This window comes from Centroberyx gerrardi, chromosome 18 (genome assembly GCF_048128805.1).
Source record: "Centroberyx gerrardi isolate f3 chromosome 18, fCenGer3.hap1.cur.20231027, whole genome shotgun sequence".
Lineage (NCBI taxonomy): Eukaryota > Metazoa > Chordata > Actinopteri > Beryciformes > Berycidae > Centroberyx > Centroberyx gerrardi.
In genome coordinates, this window is record NC_136014.1 from 10,578,771 (window position 1) to 10,604,862 (window position 26,092).

At 44.1% G+C, this 26,092-nt stretch overlaps 1 protein-coding gene across 2 annotated transcripts; it reads right to left on the reverse strand.

Moving 5' to 3' along the window:
* Positions 1 to 269: 269 nt before the first annotated feature.
* Positions 270 to 25,611, reverse strand: akap12b (A kinase (PRKA) anchor protein 12b). 2 transcript variants are annotated; one of them, XM_078289896.1, is made up of 3 exons: positions 25,565 to 25,611; positions 4,159 to 8,742; positions 270 to 2,915 (listed from the first exon to the last, which is right to left on the reverse strand). In XM_078289896.1, the coding sequence occupies exon 2, from the start codon at positions 8,687 to 8,689 to the stop codon at positions 4,163 to 4,165; it is 4,527 nt and encodes a 1,508-aa protein (XP_078146022.1). In that variant the 5' UTR covers positions 8,690 to 8,742; positions 25,565 to 25,611; the 3' UTR covers positions 270 to 2,915; positions 4,159 to 4,162. The 2 variants fall into 2 exon arrangements, with proteins under 2 accessions (XP_078146022.1, XP_078146021.1); XM_078289895.1 differs by lacking the exon at positions 25,565 to 25,611 and adding an exon at positions 13,541 to 13,798.
* Between the last annotated feature and the right edge of the window lie 481 nt (positions 25,612 to 26,092).

Below are 26,092 nucleotides of genomic sequence, written 5' to 3' on the forward strand. Positions count from 1 at the left end.
ACATGACAGACAGCAGTGAATGTCCTAGGCATGAGAATAGCTTTGTTAAAATTTGAAAGTGGTAGTCTGCTTGAATGTAATTTTTGTTTTGAATTAGACAATTACTTTGTGTTACTTTCACCTGCTGCATTTGTTCATAATTCAAAAGAGCATCAGGAACAGTTATTCAAGCTGAATGTAAACAATATTTACGTGGTAAACAATGTCTTCATACTGATCGATTTATTATGTATTAAAATAGATTCACGGATAAATAATAAACACAAGAACACATTTTTTCTAACTTTATTGAATGAAATATAGACATGTTTCTGTATCCTTACTATTAACAGCTTGGAAAATATAAAAGACAGAATTAAGACCATGCTACATGTATATTATGCTAAATGCCTACAGGTTATTTGTTATTATTACAACAATATGAGTTTTAGGTACATAGGTATACAATCTGTACAAATGTTACCAGGTTCACAGTTAAGAGTGTGTTACAAAAAGCTGGGGAGGACTGAAGGTGGGCAGGTGCCCCAACCAAATGCATTACATTAAGCAGCAAGAGCAATTCTTTATTTTATTCTGTCTTTTTTTTTTTAAACCTTTTATTTTATTTTATATTACATAAAGCAAATATTACGGATGTGACACACCCATACTATAATCAAAGTTAAGTGAAGTGGTGACCAGACAGCGGCCTAGACTTCCTCAATCTTTCTCTCATTTGGTCATACAGCTCAGTGAAATGTAAGCCTGTAGAGTTGCTGGTGTCAGCCACCATATTGACATCTAAGGATTATAGGAGCAGTCAAGGTTGCGTCACATGATGTCAGAATGATTGACAGTGCAGGTTTGCCAAATTTGGTTGGAAATAAAAAAAAAAAAATACCAGCATAACCCATAGTGAAATATTTGGTATGGCTATAAAATCCCATCCCATCCCAAATACATCTTCCACACTCCCAGTATACATGAAAAAATGGCAAAGCTCACCATCATTCTCCATAAGCGTTGACCTTATAAGTTGGTTAATTAAGTTTGATGAGTGACTCAAAGTGACCGAGAGTCTGTGTAGGAGTTTTAAGAATTTAATTGGATGCAACTGATGTCTCATCCTGTGATCAGCAGAAAGACCATGACTCCCTAACTTGTCCTAACTCGATTTGGCTTTTAAATTAAGAGTAAAAGGAGCTTTTGTTTTTGTCTGGTACCATGCAATGTCTGTGCCATTTAAATCCTCAATCAATCAATGAGTGTGCCGTCTATGTCCTCCCTGGTGCCAGTAAAATGAACCTGAGCTATCATGCTGGGTGAAAAACACATTATAGTGCAGGCCTAGCATCAAATATAAGACTGGACTGTGTATGTCACACTGAACAAACACCATCACCCCTACTAAAACATACATTTAGTCACGTAAGTGTGTACTACTCATAATAGGCAACAGAGGGCGCCAACAGACTTTCTTTCTATCCAGAGTTAAACAATACACTGTAGTGAGCAAGCTGTTACAGTAAACCTTATTGAAAGACACACAAAAATTCAAAGGACATGGTCATTAAACACTGTGCACATGACATGCTGTGTAACTGTTTCTGTCAGATGCATGTGCATACCTTGTATAACTCATTCAGTGTCAAATATTGTGATACGCAGCTTTTGCACATCACTGTTTACCAAATACCTCTCCCACATGATCAATGATGGTGGAATAATAGTGTTTTATTGTATCTTCACATGAAATTCAGACATACTTTAGTAACAATGCTTTTTCACAGTAAATCAGGCAGTGATTTTTTTTTTCTTATCTACATGAAGCGTAAAGTATTTTTGGTGGGGTGGATAGTGAGGAAAAGCACAGTGGGACAAGAGAATGAAAATGTCACAAGTCAAACGTGGTGCATTTCTGTTAGATATCATCATACTCCCTGTCCTATCACAGTAAAATTATTGTCTGTAATCAGTGCTATCACACACTGTCGTTGGAATCATATCTGTACCATGGTTTAGTTATAATCTCTACAGAATCCTGAAATAATCTCTGAATCTGACTATTAGGGCTGTGATACACTAGGCAACTTTTAAGGCATTTTCCAAGGAGATAACACTCTCAATACTCAACAGTCTCACATTGGTTATGTGGCAACTTCTTGTTGCCCAGATAAACGTCATTGTATATTTTTCTCTGCGTCTCACTTTAAATTGACTGCCATGATGTTGCTCAAAAAATTGCCTGCTGTATCACAGCCTTTATATGGGAATTTAAAAGAGGCAACAAATTCCATACAATAAGAAATAGTAAAAAACAGAACAAAAGAAAGACTTAGGGGTAGGGGTGAATAAAAGAATACTTAAGATATAAATACAATATACAAGATAACAATCCTCCATCTCTTCACCTGCACACACACTGTCTCACTCTCTCAAATATACACATTCAACCACTTGCACACACACGTGCACTCACATACACACACATCGACACACACACTCTCAACCAGGATGCAGAGTCTCGCCAATGTAGCAAGGGCAATGGAAAGTCATTGAGACACTGAACATACATCACATTGATTACAAGCCAGATGGGACGCTTTTGAGGTACGGGACTGTGATGAGATGTGCGTGGGAGTGTGTGTGTGTATGTGTGTGTGTGCAGGGCGGTTGGTCTAGCTTTGCCCCTGGTGGGTTGGATATGGCGGCGGGACGTCACTTTTCTGTGACTGGGCTGTTGCTTGCGGGACGGGGGGGGGGGGGGGGGGGGGGAGGAGAGATGGGTGGAGTTGTAGCTCAGTCACTCAGTCCCTCTGGGCAGGGTGGGGCGGAGCCCAGTCTCAGTGTGTTACCACTTTCTCTCTCTCTCTCCCTCATCACTCACTTCCTGGTCCAGACATTTTGTCTCCCAGGCATCAATCTTCCATCTTCACCTGCGGTAGAGAGGCACAAAAACAAATATTAAGAACACAGCAGGCGGTATCCTTTCATCTTTGACAAGGAACCATCTGAGATTGAGCAAATACAGACCGCTATTAGTTCATACAGTGATTTCTAATGATATATAAATGGCAGTTGTCTAAAATATGTAAAAAAAAAATAGAATCCTGTATATCTTTCATCCCCTACATTATTTTTATCTGTCATTCCCACCTCTAGATTTTGGTTCTCTATTTTCCTGTTTGTTTTTTCCAACCTCCTTCTTCTGTTTGCTCCATTATTCCTTTGCCTCTCCAGGTTTGTTTATATGACTCAGCATATACCAAGTGTGGGAGAGCACTGCTGCACCAGTGCTGCTGTCAGGCTGCTGTAACTCACTAAGCTCCCTCCTGCTCCTCTCTCCCACCTAGTATTCCTCTCTTGTCTCTCCTCTCCTCTGCTGCAGAGCTGCATTACTGCTTATTAAATGTTAAAACTGAGCTACGCCTAATTGCTCCCTCCTCTCCCCATTGGATAGGTCAGATAACATCCAGTTTGAATATGATATACATTATACAGTATGACAACATCTACAGACAGTGCAAATAAAATACTGTTGCACATCAAAAACCTGCTGGACTGTACATATTATAAATATAATTCAGTCAAAAGACAAAGTACAACTTGAGCTCTTTGAGGCATTGTAATTAAATCTAACAAATGTGTACTCCGACATGGTTTCTTGACTCCATACTGAGCCTCTGATGGAAGGAGAAGAGGAGGGAGAGGAGGAATCATAATCAGTCTTTCAGCACAAGTTCATCTGCCCCTCACACACCGCTTCCCTTTAAGACCCCGGCCTACAAAGCAGGGGTCAACGGCGGCATTCCTGCTTTGATATCAAAGGTCCCCTGGTTACTCGTAGACCGAACAAAAGCTTTTTCATCTGGTCAGCGGGCAAATCCCCTCCCCTATCCCCTAATAAAAGTAGGGCCCATTGATGTTTTAAAAAAGCCACCATGAGAAGATTGTGTGATAGGCCAACAAAGGAATTTTGAAAATAACCTTTTTTCATCTTTCACTGTTCCATCACTATTTCCATGAAAGATTGAAAAGAATACCTTTGAAAAAATGTTACCTTATTAACTGATAAATGAGGACATTCGATTTTTCTAATGAGCTATGGATTCTTGAGCATATAATAGTGTTATCTTAAACATTCAAACATTTATCAATGTAGTCAGATCACAGTCTCACCTGCTCATGATGCTGCTGTGATCTCTGTGGAGACAGGCTCGATCTCCTTCACTGCCTCCTCGATCACCTCAATCACCTGCGCCATCACTTCTGCGCACTTCCCCGACGCTGCTTTCTCTGTCTCTGCCGGGCTGGCAGCTGTCTCGGCGTCTGGGGCTGCTTGGCTGGGAGCAGCAACCTCCGTTGACGCTATCGTTTGAGGCTCTTCCAACAGCGTCGGGAGGCTGTCTGACACTGGTTTCTGACTTGCAGGCCTGTCAGCTTTCATGTTGGTGGCTTTGGCTGGTGCCACACTGTTCACAGGACCGTTGCTGTCAAACTCCACCACAGCCTCTTCTTCAACTGATGGATCCTCAGTCACTTGTGCTATCTGCAGGACCACCTGGACTGGCATATGGATCGCGGGTGTTTTCTCTTTTTTCTCCTCTGAAGGGGCCTCTGACTTGGTGGTTGCCTCTAATTGTGGTTTTACTTCCTCCATCTGTGCTGGTACAACTTCTTGAGTTACTGCTTCCTCTTTGCTCTGTTCCTCCTTGACCTCTTCAAGCTCTCCACCTATCTGACCCTCTGTCTTCAGTTCTACCACTTCTTCCACCACAACAATCTCTTCACTTGCTTTTACCTCCACAGCTTGCTTCAATCCCTCTTCTGGTTTCTTCTCCTTCTCCATGGGGGCATCAAGGCTCTCTATGACTTCCACTGGAAATGTGTCAATGACCTGGATGGCAGCATGGAATATTTGGGGTGACTTTGGCACCTTGGCTGGTGGTGCTGGTGTTTCACAGACGACAGCAACAGGGGTGTCAATGATAACAGGCTTCTCTGTTTCTATCTCAATCTCTTTTTCTGTTTTTGCCACTGCCTGGACTGGTTTTGGGATGTTGGCTGTGGGGGTGATAGGAGTTTTGGGTTCAGGCTTGGCTTCTGACATTTTATCCACGGCATTCTGGATGACAGCCTGGGCAATGACCATGCTCTGCTCCTCAATGGCATTAGCCTGCTCCCCCTCTTCCTTGACATCCTTAATCTCCTCACTGGCTTGCTCAGTGACAGCACTGACCTCTGACTCAGCTGCTACAATGCTAGTGTCCACCACAGCCACTGCCACCACTGTATCCTCTGCTACTACTGTATCCTCTGCCATCACTGTATCCTCTGCCACCACTGTATCCTCCACCACCACTGTATCCTCCACCACCACTGTATCATCCGCCACCACTGTATCCTCTGCCACCACTGTATCCTCCACCACCACTGTATCCTCCACCACCACCGTATCCTCTACCACCACCGTATCCTCTACCACCACTGTATCCTTGGTTTCCTGCACTTGGATTGGTTCATCAGGCTCTGAAACTTTTTCCATCACCGCCTTCTCTGCAGTTGCCACTTGTGCAGCCTCCTCAGGGAATGGGGCAACAAGAATGGTGGGTTCACTGATAATGGCAACCTCCTCGGCAGATACCACTACAGGGATTTTTGGCTCAGTCTCCTTTGTGATGGTGTTCATTGTGGTCTCATACAGGGTGGAGATTATCTCTTGGGACACAGCCTGAACCATCTCTTTTATTGGAGTAATCTCTTCAGTGGCAACAAGCTGCTCCATGACCAATTCCTTTTCCTTGATTTCCACTGCTGGTTCAGTGACTTCTACGCTCTCAGTGTAGACAAGTCCTTCAAAGGTTGGTGTGATGGGGTTTACCATTACAGCTTTAGGAGAGTTCTCACTCACCTCGGTGGGCTGAACCATCTCAGACTCCTCCAGAAGACTGCTGACAATGGCAACCATCTCGATTTCAGGTTCATGGCCTTCACTGGCAGTTTGAACTTCAATTGCATTCACTTTTTCAAGAGCAGGTTCAAGCTCAGTGGTTTCCACTTGGTGCACTTGGGCCTCAAGCACTGTGTCTTCTGTGGCAATCGCCTCCTCAATATTTGCTGGCTTTTCCTCCACTGAAATCTCTGCACACAGAGCATCACTGATCACAGCCACACACTCTGCAATGGGCATCACAGGCTTCTCTAGAGCCACTTTGGCAATCTCCTTGGTCCCTAGGCCAGTGCAGATGGCCATGGCCTCATCATGACTGTGTGGCTCTAAGATTGTATTTGTCTTGGACTCAGCATGCTCAAGTGGTGGTTCATATTCTGTTTCAGCATTGGCTGCCTCTATCGGTACGTCTTCAACAGTCACAGATGTCTGGCAAGGAATCCCACTGACTTGGTCCACCAAACCCTCCAGAACCATCTTTCTGGTCTCTGACTGGGGGCCCTGAGGAACAGGGGTGGATTCTGCAGTTGGAGCTGGGACAAAAGGTTTCACTTCGGCTGTGGACAGTCTTCGCCCACTGCGCCCCTTGCCCAGAGCTTCAGGGGACAGCATGGAATGGTCCTCAATATCATCCTCTGCAATGGTGGTGTCAGCAGACTTTGGTGTGGCAGCGTTTTCTGCCTCCTCTGGGATGTCACTCAGCTGATCGTGTTTATCATCAACATCTTCTACAGTGGCTGGGATCCATGAAGGAGACCTGTCTTCAGTGGACGCTGTAATCTGGACAGTTGCTGGCACTGCTGGTTCCTCCTGTTCAGCCTCAACTTGCTCAGTGTCATACTCGGAGAGAGGAACCACAGCTGGGGTGTCAGAGTCCTCCTCACCTGAGCCCATTTCAGTGGAGACTTGCTTTTCAGCCTTCTTCTTCCTGCGTCCAGGGAACAATTTTCTCAAAGAGAATGAGGACTCCTCTTTTGGCAGTTCACTGTCGGACAGGACTTGGTCTGAGCTCTCCTCGGTCTTCTCCTCAACTTTGGCCTTATTCTTTAACGTAACAAAGCGTTTCAGTGTGTCCCAGGTAGACTCTCTCTCAGGGGGGCTGCTTAAAGGCTCAGGGGAAGAAACCCCTTCACCTTCAGTCTCAGCCTCTTGGGAGGAAACAACAGAGGCCTCGATGGTATTGCCCTCCTGCTCCCCTTCTACTACTGCTGATGCCACTTCCTCTTCAATCTTGGTCTCGTCATCATCAGAGTCAGAGGTCCTCCTAGTCCTCTTTTTGGCTCCACCCATGCACATTAGAGCCTCCCAGGAAACAGAGGTGTCCATTTTCTTTCTGGGCTCCTCAGTGCTGCTAACTAGTTTCTCAGTGTTTTCAGTCTTTGGCTCTTCCTCTGTTGGCTTATCCTCTTTAGCCTCCTCCTCACTGCACTTATCTGTGAACACAGCACTCTCAGTAGAGGACAGGGTGGCTGACTTCACTGGTTTCTCGCCTGTGGCTTCATCTTCACTCTCAGAAGACCTCTTTACACGCTTCTTGGGTGTCACCAGTTTCTTGAAGGAGGACCAGGCAATGATGCCCTCTTTCTTCTTCTCCCCATCAGAGGTGACTTCTCCTTCGGCCTCTTGGCCAGGCTGGATAGCCTCCACACCAATAACATGCTCCCCTGAATCCTCTGGAGACGAGGCCCCGCTGTCGGGTTTTGGACCCTCTGCTGACTCAGTGGAGGATTGAAGTTGCTCAGCTGCCTGTTCTCCAGACTCGGTCAGCTTGACCTCGGCATCTTTTTTGCTCTTCTGTTTCTTGGTGGAGAGCTTCTTCAGGCCTGCTCCGGTGAAAAGCTTCTTCAGTGGGCTTCCCTGGGCCTTGGCCTTCTCCTGGGATGACAGCAGCTCAGCCTCGGAGGTCACCTCCACTGGGGCCTTTTCTTCCTCTGCAGTACCATCTGCCTTTTCCTCTTCTGGTTTGGTCTCTTCAGTAGTATCTGCTGCAGGAGCTGGGGTTTCCACAGTGACCTCAGGCTCTGGGGTAGGCTCTGATTTTGCCTCCTCAGGAGTTGTAGCTGGTGGCTCCTCCTTGGACTCTTGCTCTACATCAACCTTCTCCTCTTTTTCTCCCACTGCATCAGCAGTCTCCTCTGTCTTAGTTGTCTCCTCCTCAACAGCTGCCTCCTTCTCTTCCTCCTCTTTGGATTTCTTGACGCTGGCCTTCTTCCGCAGGTTAGAGAAGAGTCCTCCTGTGAAGAGCTTCCTGAAGGGGGACTGTGTGACCTCCTGAGATGGTGGGCTGGTCTCACATTCCTTCTCAGCTCCTTCCTCCTTGGCTTCTTCATCAATAGCTTCAGCTGCAGTACCTTCTGCTGGGACTTCAGTGATTGCAGCCTCATCAGTGTCCTTAATGACATCAGCCTTGGTGGTAGATGCCATTGTTTCAACCACCTTTTCTCCAGTTGTGACCTCCTCAGCAGCGGCAGTCTCCTCCTTAGTATCCTTAGCTGTGTCAGCCTCACTGACCTCCTCTCCTTCCTTATCTTTGACTGTCAGGAGCTTCACAGGATCCTTCTCCTCACTCTTGTCCTTCTTCAGTGTGAACTTAAAGCCCACAAAACGGAAGATCTTCTTGAAGCCCACTTCATTGGCTTCATCAGGTTTCTCCTCATCAGCCTTCTCCTCAACAGTGGAGATGTCGTTGGCATCAGGAGACTCCTTCTCCACTTGCTCTCCATTCACCTGAGGAGCCACTTCATCCTGGATGGTGTCCATGGTCTCAGGAGCCTCCTCCTTCTGAGTCACAGACACGCTGTCTGGCTGGCCAACTGAAATGACAGGAAAATAATTCTCAGTTAGATATTGATCAATTTTCCTACTTCTCTCCTAAACTGAAAAATCACTAAAAATATACTCACAATATATAAATACAATGTTGCCACCAGGGATATGGTCAACTCACTTTCAATTTAATCAGTTCAGGGAATCACATTCAAAATTTAATTGAATAAAATTAAAGTCAATTGAGAACAATGTTCTCAAATCTAATCTATTGATAATTGAGAATGAACACGATCATTGCAATATGAAATGCTGTTTCAAATTATACTTTGATTTGAGTGAATTGAAAGGGAATTGACGCCAACCCTGGTTGCGGAAGTATTCCCAACACAAATTCTCTTACGCACAGATATGGAAAATAAACATGACATGCAAAATAAAATACTCTGTGATCAATAAAATGCCTCTATGTCAGGAGAGACTCAATTAAAAACAAAGGCAAGACTTAGATCATCAGTGATGGCCTCATTGCCATCTGAAGATAATCAGAACTGTTGTACAAAAGTAATTGCTGAGATCCTGACCCCCTGAGTTGATTTGATCAAGCATATGACTACTTAATTACAATCAGATTGCAATTTGCTCAAGCTAGTCCTTTCCTATGTAAACATGCCAAAGAAATAAAAGTGTAGGCATCAGCACAAATGAACAACAACCCCTGAAGGAGGCCTCATAGAAAATTTTGCACAATGAAAGTAATTCTATTGCCAATTTGTGTACTATAACAGTCCCAAAGCACAATTGTTGTCCCAAAGCACAACAGTCCCAAAGCACAACACAAGCTCACAGCAAGGTTGCATTGTGAACCACTTAGCTTTGGTAGTAACTTCATTCGATGGCTGAGCTACATCACTTTATCTATAAACACTGCACACATAGACACACACTAACACACACAGATACATATAGTATGATGCCTGAAATTCCTGACATGTCTATCTGTGTTTTGACAGGAGGAGGTGTAGGGGGATAATGAGTTCCCAGTGTCTATAGCTTTTTTCTTTTTTTCTCTTTCTCTTTCCTGACACCTCACTACAGACAGGAAAACCTCACATCTGGTACCATTGGATTCTCAAAACAAATTCCTGGCATTTTTAATGCCTGGATATCAGCTTACCTGGATACACACACAGGCAAGGTAAGACAGAGACACATAAACACTCCCTTAACCATGCACACATGCTCATATCCTGAATACACTGAGGAAACTCCCCCCATGTCTTTACCTAGTCAATCATATGCGCTCACACAGACACACACACCACCATCCACCCTATCCCACTCACAAACATAAACACAACACTAATATACATCACAACATTTGAAAATCAAGGCAATTGATCACACTTCCCATTGTCATTGTGTTGAGTTTTTATCTGTGGGATAACCTGAGGAAAATTGCACTCCATTCCTATACATTTATACTCCTCCAGTACATTTCTACATCTGTGAAAGATGATAGTGTTTTGTCTCACAAAAATGTAATGCTATGTGCCACAATCTGTCCACATCCTTTTACTAAATTATAGACATGATGCTTCAATCGGTAGCCCAGCATTCCTAGAATATCATGGCTTTGAAAAGAGGAACAACCCTGTCTTATTCATGGGTTAAAATAACACGCCTGACCAATGGCATGAAACCATGCACCAAACACTGCAGCGTCTCACACTAAATTTGTATAATACAATACAGTGCCTTCATACACTCATTGTTAGTGGGGGTACACCCATTTCTTATGTATGGATTTGACAAAAGGAATGTGAACTATGCTGCGCACTCCAAGTTTGGGTAAATTATTTTAGGATGCTCTAAACATAAGCTGGATTTAAATGGCATGGGACCTCAAGAAAGAATGTTTATTTGTTTTTCACTTCAACAGTGTCTCTGCGAGATTCTAACTAACAATATGGGCCTCTGCCCCTCCTTCATATAAGTCCCAATCCCCTTGACCCAAATTCCACCACAGCAGGATGGATGAGGACCCACCCCCTTCCCAAGGCACACACATATGCAAACACAATAGCCTTCTAACCCTCTCTGGCCTCAGAAAATAAAGGAGGGGGGGGGTCAACTTTTCTATTATCTAGAAACATCATAGTGCAAAGGAAGTTGGTAAATCTATAAGAAGCAAAGTCTCAAAAGGCTCCTCAAAAGAGTAGCCAGACTTACATCAACATAGATACAGATTGGCCTTGGCATTAGTAGAAGAGGGCACAATTTGTAAAGTAACGCTTCCATAGTTGTGGATGTGTGTGTTTGGACGTGAATGTGGGGTGCTGGGGGGGGGGGTCTCTCTCACATAGTTGTTATTGTTAGGGTAGTTGTTACATTGTCAAACCACACTATTGTTAAGCAAGCACGTCAAGACAGGAAGGACCACAAAGATCATATATAAGCAAGTAAGCAAGCAACCGACCATCTAATATGAAACCTAAGCTCTAAATCGGTTGATGGAGAACACAGCTCAGCCACGTCTCCGCAGCAAATCACTGTTAATGTATGTAATTACAACAGCTCCTCATATGGATAAACAAAGTAAGTGGGGGGTGGGGTGGGGGGGGGGGGGGGGGGGCCGGGTTGTCAGACTCTTAGTGGGCCAGACAAGGCCATGTGTATCTACACAGATAATAAAACAGGAACCATGTTGATTTAACAGAGCACCGGCATCTCCCCCGTCTTTTTGATCTTTGTTTTCCGGCCCCAACTTTTTTTTACAAGCACACAACTGTTAACTCCTCTAGACTGGTTTGGTTTGGCTGGGTAAGGGGTAAGGGGCTGAGGGCTAGGGGGGGGTCTCAAGGGGTAAGAGTAAATGGTGTGTGTGTTTTGAGTAACGACTGTACCAGGAGGAATGTGAGTTTGAGGGGTGAGGAGGGGACAGTGAGGAGATGAAGGTACAGGGAGGGGTGGGGGGTTAGGGGGGATGGGGGTGCCTGCCCTGGGGCCGAAGGTCTAACTCAGTTAGAGGGTGTTACAGATCTCTGGCACACACACACTCATAGTTTAAATGCTTCTCTCTGCTGGAGACAGGCTTTGGTTGTGTGTGACTATGAGTGTGTGTGGTAAGGCGATGCTCTAGCATCTCTGCAGCCAAAAAAACAATTGTTGTAAATCTATCATTACTCCCCAGTGTCTCCTGTGAGATGAGGAATCTGATAGCCTTTCTGTTGTGGTACAGAGACGTGAGTACTACTATGTGTTTGTGTGTGTGTTGGGGGGGGGGGCTTGTGGATAAGAACGATGGATGGGGGGCAGGGACAGAGTAGCGGTCGGAAGCCTGAATGGCAGCCATTCTTCCTGGACACTATTTACAAACTTTGCCACCCAAACATATGCAAATCCTTGTTATAATTACTATAGTCTGAAGCAGAAAACCACTGAACAAAAGAAGTCAGTTAAAAAAAAGAGGCCATGGAGACGGAGTAACCCCCTCCCACCACCCTGACTCCCCCACCCCCCACCCCCCGGGAAGACTAGATGGAGCCCAACAGCTCCTCTCTGTGTGAAAGGTGTGGCCACACTGTCTCCGAAGGCCCCTAGACGTCACCAGTCACCATCACCCACTGTTCTACCATTTGCCTCCTCTTCCCTTATCTCGTCCACATCCAGCCGAAGTGACTGTATGCTGCATTAGCTCACATGCACAACATAGAAAATGCAAATGTTCATCTATTAATATCAATGTTTTGGCATTCCGTGCATGTGCAGAACCAAAACCTGTGAGGTCACCCATGAAGCAAAACATTCCAGCCCTGCTCCGTCTAAAGCATCACTCTTAGTTATATGGCCCGGAGAAGAATCGGTCTTGGCATGTAATTAATTCCATACACCCCTTTCTCCTCCCTCCCTATCCTCTGTGGCTAAGCTGAATAACCCCACTGGGAATTAGGATCCCACTTCATCTAATTGAAATATTTCACATGAAGGGACGTGCGGAGCAGACCCAGATGGTGACATGGGCTAAAAACGGGCTTTGAAAATATTTCTCCAAATACATCTTCATATATTTCTATCTGGCAGCTGTCACTGTGTGAAATTCTTTTCCCACCAAGAAGTTATGTGGATGGGATGCACACGTCACAGAGTTTGGGGCAGAAGTTGGTTTGGGCATTGATAGTAGTAGATACAGCACTATGAATGGTCTTCATTTGGAGTTGAAAAAGTTTTTACTCCAGAGCTACTGGGAAAGGAGGATGCTTTCTATAAAATACCAGCACTTGTAATTATGCAGATTCTATAAAACCACTGGTGATACACCTTAATGATGAATGTAGTGCAAAACACACAATACACACTGTTAATCCACTTTCAAATGGGATCAAGAATAACAGAATCAAACAAAAAATTACCCTTAATTTACAAAATAAAGAGTACAAGAGCAGGGAAACTAATACTTATTTAACTTTTTATATTATGAGTTGAAACAGTGACCAAAGCTAAGCCATCTCCAGCTCAAATCACTAGTCCATGCCAGGACAACATCAAACTACAATGCTAACCACACCCTCAGGACAACAATGCCTTTGGCTACACTCTCTCGTAAAGGGAGAAACCATTGCTTTGATGCTCAAGATATCCTGAGTAAATAACTAGAAGTCACACAACAGTTATTAAATATCACGGTTTTCCCTCAATAAATAAAACTTAATTGATTAATTGATGGTATAGACACATTATGTGGCCACAACCACTGGAGGCAAAGTTGAATGAATCTTTTAATTAAAGAGAACTCTAAATCCTTAAATTGCAATTAATTAGGCCTAATTAAATCATTGTGCTTACCTGTTAGAGTAATTGTTCCAAGCATTGGTAAAAGTCCAAAATTCCTTTCTCAAAAAAATAAAAAATTACAAAAATAAAATATCAAAAATAGATCCTAAAAAAATACTTTTAAAATGTTCTCCAGTCACTTTTTCTTTTTCTTTATAGAACTTCACTTCTCTGCCTGCACACTCAGTAAACTGTATGGGATCTGCTCTAAGCTAAACTGGCTCCCTCTTCTTCACTTGTAAACTCCGTCTGAGGGCCGAGGCAGCGTGTGTGTGTGTGTGTGTCTCTCTTCCAGCGCTTCTCGGTCGGTATGAGCAGGAAAGTGGGCTACACACACATTTCAACGGGCTGACACACATGTCTTGTTAGGACCTCCCCTTGCCTCCCTCTTCCTCCCACCTCCTCTCCTTTCTTCAGCTGTTCTGAATGAGCACACCCCCTCCCCTCCCCAACCCCCCCCTCCCCCTCCTCTTCCTTATCCGCTGACCCTCCCTCTGACCACTCTCCCTCTCCTTCAGCGCCCGGTCCGGGATGACTGGACCTCATCATGTGATCTTTCAGGGAAGCAACCTCGCTTGTCTCACCCCCCCACTCCAACCTTCCCCAACCATTGTGTGTGTTCAAACTCCATGTAAACCCCCCCCTACCCCCCATCCCGCTACACACATACAAACTTAAACACACACTGGCTTGGGGTGTAAGGGCTTTTTTGGGGGGAAGGGGGGGATCTACAGTCTCCGGTCTCCCTCTCTCACCCTAATACCCATGTGTCCTCAAAAGACAGTTTCTCCCAGACTTTAGAGAAAAGCGACTGGGAAACGGTTTTGCCCCCCCCCCCGCCCCCCCTTTCTCTCTCTCTCTCTTTCCCCCCCCACTCCCTCTCTCAGGAGGCAACAAGGCTCTCCCCCATATCTCATGACTCATGTCACTAGTCATGCAGAAGAATGTTGACAGAGGCAAACTGTGGAGGGAATGCACAAGTTGAGAAGCCAGCAGGAGTACGTTTTTTTTTTTTCAAGGCCTTTTGGACCCTCCATTCATTTCTAATGGGAGATGACTGTTTTCCTGCTTTTTTGTATTGCTGACCCTGGTTCTTTCAAGAGGAGACGGGGAGTATGGTGGCATAGCGCAGTGTAGAATAGCCATGACTCACTCTCCAGTTCAAAACTCTGAAAACACGGTCTTGTTTGAGGCAAAGTTCACACAGAGTGGCCAAACCATGGAAGGGGGTGCCCACGAGTTACCGCCTGCCCCCTGTGAATGTTAATAGGCCCTTCTCAATTAAGTCAATACAGACACATTTAATTCAGCTTTTGTCTGAGAGGGGGGGAGAGAGACTTGGAGGAATGCAGATAAATCCTCAGGTAAACACAAGCATAATCAGATCTGTCACACTTCTGCATTGTCCCAGAGGAATGTGTGAATTCCATCTGGAATGTTCCCAAATGGGTGATAACAGCGGTAATCAAGTGCTGTCTGAAAGCCCCCTCTCCCACAGTGTGTATGTGTGTGCTTTGAGATGGAGGCACAGTATTCACATGAGGGCAAATACGCCCAAAACAACTCATGCATCTAGTGAAGTGTCAGCTCCAAAAGTTTGGTGCACATAAAACATTCAACACGGCACTATTTCTGTGTGACTTCATATGGCTTCTGAGGTTACCTGGAGCTTTTAAAGTTGCGGTTTCCCTCACTTCCAAGGTGCATACAAACAAGCTTATTAAGAGCCGTAAATCCAACCAAGTCAAAGCAATCAAAGGTTTAAAAGAGGATCGCTCTGGGGCAAAACAATGGGTCAAGCGGGGAGTCTGTTTCAACTTAATTAAAAACAAATTATCTTATTTTCTCCTCATCCCGCTCCACTTCCTGTGCGTTTCTTCAGCTTCACTGAATTGAGAGAGTCATGAATACCAAGGTCTATAGCCATGAATGGAAGGCTTCATGGTTCTCATCAAGGCTGGCTAGGGTGAGAAAAGAGAGAAGAGCGGGGGGAAGGGAGGAAGACAGCACTATCACGAATCCCTCTGTGGCAGGATAGATTTGTTTCAGGGAGACATTCCATGGGGAATATGAAATTAACGTTTATAGCATTAAGGGAGAAAACGCTTGCTTTGTTTAACCTGAAGCAGTACTTTGAACGTACACAGGAGTCCATTCTCTGGTCTAAATAATATTAACATGGTGTTTTGATTCCATTTCTAAGTATAGAACTACATTCAGTCCATTTGTAAATAGGTCACAGCAGGTTTAGTATTGTTCCCACTGAAAATGACACAGTGAAATCCTATGGAGATGCTGTGAGAGACCGTTTTCACTTCATCACAGTGATTCACGTGGTTCTGACACACCAGTGAGGCTTTCTGTTATTGCAGTGACTAAGTTGGTTGGCATTTCTCCACTGTACTACCTGTACCATGTAGCACCACAACTAATGTGACAGTTACATTATGCTGAGTGGACAGTGAGTCAAACAGAGGGGAATTTGGACTTTGATGATAGAATACCTCTGTTGGGTCAGCCCACATCTTCCTTCCCCCCCTCCGGTGCTTCCTTCATATGAGTCATCCAAACAGTCACATTCCTGGACTTCCATACATACTGAAACATTTTAATTCAGACACACACCCCGCTTCCGGCTACACTGAGTAGTGTGGGAAGTATTGTCATAAAGAATCCATAGCTATTCATCTTGTTTGTGCGGTTGAAACATTCATCACATCAATATTTTGGTTTATTTACCCCTTTTTCTTCTTCTTTTTGGGGTCAGTGCTAATTTAATTCAAACACCCAATGAATGGAAGTGCATTTTGTAATTAAATTGCAATTATGTTAAGTTAGGATAACACAGGGTGCAGGCAGACACTGGGGGGGGGTGACGCCCCACATATCTCCAGAATCAGAAAACGTGCCTGTATTCAGGAATGTTTGAGGAGGGGTCTTGAATGCGAGGGTGGGGAGGGTTGTGGGGCGCTGGGCGGAGGGGCTTTGTAGCCTGTAAAGAAATGCATGACATCATTGGACACCATAGAAGAAACCGCCTCCTGCTCTGAGAATTCTAAGAACTGGATAGGATGATGTTGAAATAATTGGAGGAAAAGGAAACGAGGGCTTTGAGTGTGTGCGTGTGTGCGTGTGTGTGTTTGTGTGTGAAACTGCACCGAGATCAGAGAGAAATTTCACTCAATGCCTCTCCTTTCTTCTTTCCACTTTTTTCCTTCTCTCTCTGCACCTTTTTTTTTTTCCCACTTTCACGCTCTCTTGTCTTGATCTCCCCAATCCACACTCCAGTTTTCTTTAATCCTTCTCCCTCTCCAGCACTTTCCCTTCTCTTTTTTTCTATCCGCTTGAAGCCCCCCCACCCATCCCGCCACCCCTCGTCCTGTATGTGTGTGGGCCGGAGGGATGGATAAGAATGTTGGACAGGAAACGTAGTCAGGCCTTGACATCACCGTTTCCTCTTCCTCTTGCCTGTTTCCTCGAGTTACACTACGTCCCGTACTACACCAGTCTGTCCCGCAACCTTTCCGCCTTTTCACCCTTTCTAATTGAGAATGAGTGTGTGTGTGTGTGTGTGTGTGTGTGTGTGTGTGTGTGTGTGTTTTACCGTAAGGAGTCAGTGTTACAAATGCCAGTTACGGGACATAGCATGATGAGATGAACATTACATAGTAGTGACGTCTGGATTTCGGGGCATATCATGACCATCTTTTGCTTTGCCCTTTGCCTTGCTGTAAACAAGGGTGGAATCATACTGTATGTACAGCTATCGACACAGAGAGAGGGGGCGTAGGCTCCATAAAATCAGAGTTATCTGGCACACAATTCTCAACAATTAAATTTGAGATCACATATGGGTGCCATAGTCATGCTGGCAAGGACTGCAGCTTCCTTTAGGTCAGTGATTCTCAACCTTTTTCACATCAAGGACCCCAAATGTACTCCACATTAGGGCCACAGACCCCCATTTGATGACATTTTGTCTCTCGGACCCAAATCTGAGAATATTTTTATTGCTAGACGTGATTTTGTCCAGAATTCCATGACTATCTGTATTGTAGGTAGAGAGATGTGAAACTAGTGAAACTATGATCACAATTCTTCTACATTCTCTAATTGTGTTAACTTCTTGTAAATGAAATAATGCTGAAGTTTAACAATTCATCAATTTGCCTGGGACCCCCTGGAACCCCCTCAAGGACCCCTGGTGGTCCCCGGACCCCACGTTGAGAACCACTGCTCTAGGCAGCCGCACTGCTACCCACCACGCCAAATGAAAAGGGTGCTTTTGATTTGGGTGAAGGATAGCATTTATTCCTGGGGAATACTTTTAAACAACTCTGTCACACTTGTTGACGCTTTTGTCCGCATTCCTCAGATATTCGCACAAGCAATTGAGCATCTTGGCAGCATCAGTGTCCATTCCCGCTGTTGCCATGCCCCCTCTTTTAATCCAATACAGACTGGATTGTGAAAGTAAGGAAGTGAAGGTCGGCAGCACCCTTTCTGGAGCTTAAGCAGGACCTTGGAAATGGTCCCCATTTACAAATGAGTGAAAAGGTACGGAGATGAAGGAACAGGACTTATCTGCTCGTCAGCTAAACATATCAGTAAACGAGCCCGTCTGACAAGGCTGCAATCTCTGTTGTGTTTCTATTGTTTGAGTGAGTATATTCAAAGGCAGCCTAACCAGCAGCTTTGTAAAAACCCACATTTAGCTTAAGTGTTCCAAATAGTCAAAAGATGTTGACAATGCAATTTGCACACCCTGAAAGTGGCTCACTCTGCAAACCTCTCCATTGCTCCATTCCCCCTTCAAGTCCCCCTCTGCTTTAGCCAGACGACTCCCACTCCGACCCAGCTGTACTGCATGAGAACTTGCCAAAAAATTTCCTCACAACTGCTCTTATCCTTCCATGCTCTTCCTCGCCGCCCATCAATCTGGCTCACCTCTGTCTCATGCATGGCCCTGCTTAGCATTACAGTTTGGCAAAGGTCCATCGACTCGTAGTTGAACTACGCTGCAAAAAATGTTCACCGTAACAAGTCGTTTAGTGTCAATTGAGTCTAAAAATCTTAAATGTGAAAAGTGAAAGATTCTGCCAAGTGGGTGAGGTAATTCCACTTGTTTCCGATACAGTTTCACTTGTTTCAGGACTTTTCTAGAAACAAATGTCAATATCTTGAAACAGGGCAGAATCAAGAAAGAAAGAAATCAAGAAATCGACACTTGAGTTGACAAAATTCTTGAAACAAGTTGATTTGCATTGAAAACAAGTGAAATAATCTCACCTCATCAGCAGATTTTCGGCTTTTCGAAACATAAAATTTGAAGGCAACGCTAGATAAAATGACATTAATACGGATACTTTTTGCAGTGTAACAGGGGCCATAATGCTATTAAAGCAGGAGGAGAAGGAGGGGTACAGTCACATTCCTGGTCCATTCTCTCAATCCTCCATGTGCCTGGGGGAGGTTAGGGGTTGAGGAGGGAGATTAGGTTCCCTGATGCCGGGAAAGATGAGAGAGCAGCGCCTGGGGAGACGGAGAGGTCCTAGGGGGTCTGAGAGTCCTGGTGGGAGCCTGCCATGAGTTTGACCTCATTACAGTAACTTTAGGCCCCGATCACCTCAGACACTTTGTTGAACGCTCCCGTGCCTTTTTAAAAAAAAATTTAAAACGGCTTGATCGCGGCAGCCATGCATCTCCAGGTTGAATATATCTCAACTTTACCCTCAGTTTCTGCGCAAGAGTGCCTGAAGTAAGCCTTGTATGGCTCTCTTCCTATTTTGCCAATTTCAGTATTTTCTTCAAGAGCACCTTACCAAGTTTGTGATATTTCTAAGCACTTGGCACTTCTGTTTATATCTCAACTTTAGCCGTGCATTGCATCAATGTAATCCTCCGCTCGATTGACCAGTGAAATTTCCCCAAAAGAGGGACTAAACATGAGGAGAAGACATAAACAATAGAAGTCAGAATGGAGAAAATGGAGGAGAAGCTGATTTTAGTCGCAGAAGATACCATGATGAGAGAAAAAATTTGCAGTGCCTAGATGGAACTAAGCCTTTGTTTCCCAGTGAGGAGGCTAATGCTAATTTTAGCCACTGAACAATCGGTAACTTTGTCTTGTCCATTTTTATTTTCAACAACATTATCTCTTTTGTTACTTCCAGTTAGCTAGCTGATGCTAATTAGATAGTTTGCAAGTTGTTGTCAAACTTTTGTTGCATGGCAACGGGAATGATGTAACACTCTTTGTGTCCTTTGAGCTGTTGTTCTGTTACTAGCGAAGCTCATAGCATTAAATGTTTGGTGTCTCTTATGGCCTTTAACATACTGCTGCATTCTAATAGAGTTCTCCTATCCTCATTTGCCCTGAAGCAGTCTCTTTAAAGAACCCACTTCGTAACAAATGACTACGTAAAATACCCTGCACAGATGAACGTAATTGAGCTACCGACTGCACAATGATGGATCTTGAGGGACTGAAGGGCTTTAAAGCACTCAAATCTCCAACTCTCTAAGGGCTTCCTCTGGGATCACTTCCATTCTATTAGGGCAATCAATCTTTCTCGTATCTTGCACCATGCTGATGGATACAGTGTCTGTAGACATACAAACCAACAACAATAGAACTCCCTCCAGTAGTATAAGTACAAAAAGATGCACAGGGAACATCTTGAGTGGAAACATTGACTGTAATGAGTTTCGTCATTTGGAGTGAAAAGGGAATACGGGCAGAACACCAACAGTGAAGAGCCAGCGGCTGGGCTGCGTTACGGGGACTGTACAGTGTGAAGCCGTATTGGCAGAGATTAGACACAGCTTAAGTGAAGGGAGCGGTCCCTTCCACACGCATGATGGAACGTTCTGGCAACATGTCATGTCTGTCCCACAGGGCCGAGCCTGAGTAAGTCCATCCTGGAATGGAACCACGGACACACACACACACACACACACACACACACACACACACACTCACACACTGCTAAACATCCAGGTCTTAAAGTTTTACACCTGCAACAAATAAAGAAATAAAAAATAGTGTATAGAAATACACAGAGACTCATATACAGCATTTCAGAACAGCATTTGTAAATAATTCTTTTACATTTTAACATATTTGGAGTGATAGATAGTGGAATTTGCCACAGTGACAGAAAGTTTGGACTCTTTGAAAGTCCATGCACTAAACTTCTCTGAGATTGCCAACTTATCTGATCTGTTGGATGTGTGCACATACATATCTGAACCCTAATGTGGTGAACCCCACCCATCTGGTCCTATGAAACAAACACAAATATTTTGTTGCAAATTTGACCAAGGTCTGATGTCAGTATTCATACCAATAAACATAAACTGTGCTGAACACGCTCACACAACCACAGTCAGCATTCTCTCTTTTTCTCTCTCTCTCTTTCTCTTTCTCCAGCCTAGTTCCAGAAAACTTCATCTGTCCTGTCTTGCAGCCTGCCAGCCATCTGGGAGGGACCGGCGAGGCTCAGGCCAGTGAATTAGATCAGCTATGATGTCATTGCACCCCTGCACCTACACCCCTGAAACTAGCAAGCCAGACACACATACACACATGCACACGCGCAGGCACACAGAGCACACGGTAAAATCCTCACGACCGATCTCACAGTTACTAATGGGATTAACATATGAGAAGATCACAATGTCTCATTTTAATAACAGCTTCATTCATTGTTGCCCATACAATTAAATCTGATGGGAGATGCTGGTCTGATTTCGTCAAAACCTGGATGGATGATGCATCTTCGCACTGTGTTCCAACATTTAAAAAATTACATTGACCTAAGCAGGGTACTATATTATAAAGGTCAAATTTTTAAGTAAAATGTGATATCTTGGACACCACTTGTCTGATTTTGATGAAACTTGGAGGGACGATGCATTTTGTTACTGCCTAAAGGATGCCTGCATCATTCATGGACGCCAACATGTTTCACTCGTTTTATGTCTCCTTTTCTCTCGTTTTCCTTATCTATTTTTACTTTTCCCCATCTCTCTCCCTGCCTCTCACTTCTCTTCAGCAGAGCGGTTTTTGGAGTGCTCCCCTCACTAGCTCCATGTAATATTTATTCAGTTCCTTTCTGTCGAATAACCCGGTGTAAACCCAACATTCCCAAACCCTGGGCCTCCTGTCTGTGCTTTCTCAGCTCATCTGGCACCCCAAGCAGGTTAAAACAAACGTTAAGAATTATTTGCAAATACTGTTTGACCCAAGTCAGCTTCTTTGTTTTATACATATCTGAGGGGCCTCCGAAGATTAAATCCCCCAATGTGTGGTGAGGTCAGTCTCCATAGGAGAGGAATGAAGCTGGCCCCATGCACACTTCCTCTTCCCCTTCCTTTGTCCCTCTCTCTCTCTGTTTCCTCTGAGGCTGAATGGCACAGGCGCCTGTAGACCAATTAAACTATGTAACTGTGGAACAAATATAAGCTTTTTGGGTGCAATACAGCCAAAGCTTGGATTCAGCTGTTTTGGACCGGCTAATGCTTAATTAACTAGATTAATGTCATGCATTTTCAGGATTTACCCAGTAACCCAAACACGAGTGCAACAGTATCCATATCCCTTTGCAAGGCACAATGAGCTGATATTAACCAGCAGGTTCTGGGTCTGTATATTCACAAAGTTTCTCAGAACAACTGATTGGAAAAGTAAAGCCACACCATACTTTGATAATGTTTAAAACAATACTTTTTCAGTACCTTTCATGGCAAAATATTTTCTCTGCAATACATATGCCTGCCTTTTGCTTTTTTACAGAGAATCAGGCCATACTTAATTGATTTTCTCAGTATAAAATGTCTAGATAATTTCATTTTGGAATCCAACATTTTCGATAGCCTTTGATTCCTTTCTGATGGCTAATACTCAATGCAGATGCCAAAGGTTGGCACAGTACCAATAGATATCACTTTTCAGTACCAAGCACTTTTCATGTCACTTAACATGACCACATAAAGTTATGCTGACCTAATATAAATTGGTGGTGTCCAGGTGTCCAGTCTTTATGAGATTGTGTGTGTGTGTGTGTGTGTGTGTGTGTGTTTGCTCACGCGTTTGTCTTTGATGTGCGGCCTGTCCTTTGTTGTTTTTCGCTGTTATCAGAGATTCCTCCTCTCTTCCTGTCTCCCACGATGCATTGCTGTCTTTATCAGGCTCCACTGGCGGCACAGCGGTGCTGGGATGCGTTCCCCTCCATACCTTCCACTCCCCTATCTTCCCCACCTCCCATTGTACACCTCCCCTCCTTCCACTCCCTTCCACTCCTTTAGTCTGAGGCCTTGAATGTCTTTCACAACTTCATTTGTTTTCTGTTCCGTGCATCCTGTTTTTACTCCAGTCTAAGACAGGTAAGGTCGCCAAATTTGCTCCTTTTATTCTAACACAGGACAGTAATGATTGAAAATGAATAGAGAAATTGTGGTGAAGAGCCAGTTTTGGAATCTAACCTTGTTCTCTCCCTCATGTTGAGCATCCCGCCTTGTTTATCCTTCAGTGTAATTAATGTTGTTAGTGTTGCAACCAGGCAATGGAAACACGAGGAGCTTTTTAACATCTGCATTCAGCTGTGAAGAAGGCTTGTATTGCTGGCTGATCCGTTAACCTCATTTTGATAGACAACCACAAGCAACCAGTTATGTCTCTGGGACTGACATGCAGGAGAAATTCTTAAGAGGTACAGGTAATCAATGCAGAGAGGTTTGGGTGCAGGATACCCTATGTATACCCATAACCCCCTGCTGTCTGACGTATGCAGAACCATACATCAGACATAACTCTGACCATAGGTGCAAAAATAATCAGAATAGGCAGCTGCAGACTTTGTGGACAATAGAATAAACATACAGACTAACGGACAGAGAAACAAGCCGAGAGCGCTCAAACTGGCTCCCTAAACATTCCAAACGCAGTTCCCATTCCCGCTTCATCTGTCTCGAGGGAGACATACTGTATATTCTGAGTGTAGAAAATATTAATCAAACCTGGTCTTTCTATGAAATAGATCCGTTTATGCAGGTGAAAACTATGACCCGTTATTAATCGCAGCTATTAAATTCACTTCAGTCTTAAAGGGGTAGAAGATGAAGTGGAGGAAAGGATTTTTATGCCTTGAGACCAATGAGAAATGGATATTGCAAAAGGATAAGTGTGGCCCTTACATTTTCTACAGTCAGTGTACTGTATATGCAAATCATTTTAAGTGCCTCTAATTATATTTGGAGAAGTGATATCATGATGACTTTGCTGTTATAGCCTACTGGCTACAAGCAAACTGATACTCTACTTCCCTGGTGCATAAAAAGACAACATGCAGCACATTCCAATACATTCTTGTCAAGTTTTAACATTAACTTTTCAGCAATGCTCAACCTTTGCATACTTATATGCAGAAATGGAATCTTCCATTTTCTGTGGTATTTTGGTCTGAGTGCATCTCTATTGCTTCCAAAATTTACTACCGCCATTAACCAGCGTAACGACGTGGTTTGTGTACATGAAAGCAAATGCTTTCAGTGTCTGCAGAGTCCATTTGGGCCTGCATAAGTCCACAAAAGCTAAACATTCCTGAAAAGTGAAATATGTGGGTCCCCCCCCCCTCCTCTTCTGTCATATATCTCTCCACAGAACTAATTAACTTCCAGTACATCTCCAGAGAAGCAACTGTTTCAACAACTGAATTAGTCTCTACTAGTCTACATACCACATCAACTCTGTATCTCTGTCTGCTCTAAAGAGGGGATAGGGTTACTCTATAAACGGACAGAATCGCTTCATTAAATAGCTTATTAAATAGGTTATTTGACAGAGCGGTATGTGACATATCTTGGTGTTTTAAGTAGTATAGGGTTACTCCTTCCCCTGGGCCACGGCGTCTTATGAAGTGGCGCAGGTTGCTTTGTGCGGGGCCCGGGTCACGGCCTGCTAAATATTTAGGGAGGGAGAACACGCCCCCGCAGCCCTCCCAGATCGAGGGAGGACCCGTCAGAAACCGCCAAGAAAATAAACAGACACACGCAGGTCGCCGCAGGAGATGCACAGCGCAGGTTGGTGCACATGTTAATTTCTGTGGGAAAATGTATTTGACGCTACGTATCACTGGTTAATGATCATCTGAGATATTCATTTCAAAATCTTCCCAAGTCCTTTTTGTGTCCCACAGGAGCACAGACTGTCCCCTTTAATGAAGAAGATCTTTTTGATCATGTCATCACTATGCAATAAGACAATTAATACATCACTGATACATCTGTGTGTTTGTTTTTTTTAACACACAAGAGTTCTTTTGAAATTCTACTGCACAAAGCTGACTGTAGCAAGCTAAGTAAAAAAATGGACACAGAGGTAAAACTGCTGTTATTCTAGTTGTGCAATGGCGAGCATTTGCCAAAAACATGGTGTGTCTTTAATTTCATGACGATATTTCCGAGGCAGACTCTGCCATGAATTCGCACACACAGGGATGTGAGCTAAGGTGAAAATGTTGTGGCATCTGTTCTGAAAGGCAATATCACATTAAGACCGCGTGGATGTATTCATGAGCGGGTATTTATGAGTGGGTTCACGTCAACATGCAATTTCCTAATGGATTGAGTAATAGCAAGATGAGAGAGAGAGAGAGAGCGAGAGAGAGAGAGAGAGAGTATGCCGGGTATGTGAGTGTGTGTGTGGCTTCTTTGTGAAAAGCCCATGTAGGTGTCCCTTATGTGTTGACAGAGGGATTAGTTTAGGATCAAGCGGCTCTTGCAGAGCCGTGCCGACATCTGCAGACCAGAATCCTGAGAGAACACACACATTCACACACTCACACACACACACTAAAACTGACCCCACACAAACAAGCTCTGCCACCGCTGAAGAAACAGTAGAAAATCCCAGACACAAACACACACAAACAGTGTCACTAGTTATCTGACACGGCACACAGAGTCACACACTGTAAATAAACTGCACGGACGGGACAGGCACGCACACACACACACGCACACACGTACACACACCTTCTGCTAGAGTGTTGTCCTCTGAGTGTCCATTCAAACTGGTGAGGCTGGAGATCTGTCCATTCTTCTGCAGAGACTGAGGGAGAGATGGAAAGATGAGACACTTTGAGTCAAGCACCCGGACATTGCTACACACAATCTAATAGCATTAGCATACAAAGGGACACATGAGTGTTCAGTGTTTTGCATTTTGGGTCCATCACAGGGTTGAACCGGTGACCTTTCAACACCATGATGCCTCTTCACCAGAGCACTTAAACATCACTTACCACCACACACTCTGTAATTGTTTTCAAAAAAATGAGAATGAGCAAATAAATGCCTCTATCTCAACTGACCCTTTTTATGAACAAAAGTTGCCAGGAAGTTGTTAGATCCTTAAATGGTGTGTGTGCTGTCACACTACACTACATGCCCATAAATAATTATTTTATCAGGTAGTAAAAAAAGAGAATTGACAAAAACAACATGACAAGGACCAAAAATGGTTAAACACATCAGATCACATGAACAACACATCATTCAAAT

What these genes read in the sequence shown, in the direction of transcription:
- akap12b (XM_078289895.1), bottom strand. Translation starts at nt 13,565, where the DNA reads ATGCTTGGAACAATTACTCTAACAG. An exon ending in TGGAACAATTACTCTAACAG is followed by an intron (nt 8,743 to 13,540) that starts GTAAGCACAATG and finishes CTGTCATTTCAG; the next exon opens with TTGGCCAGCCAGACAGCGTG.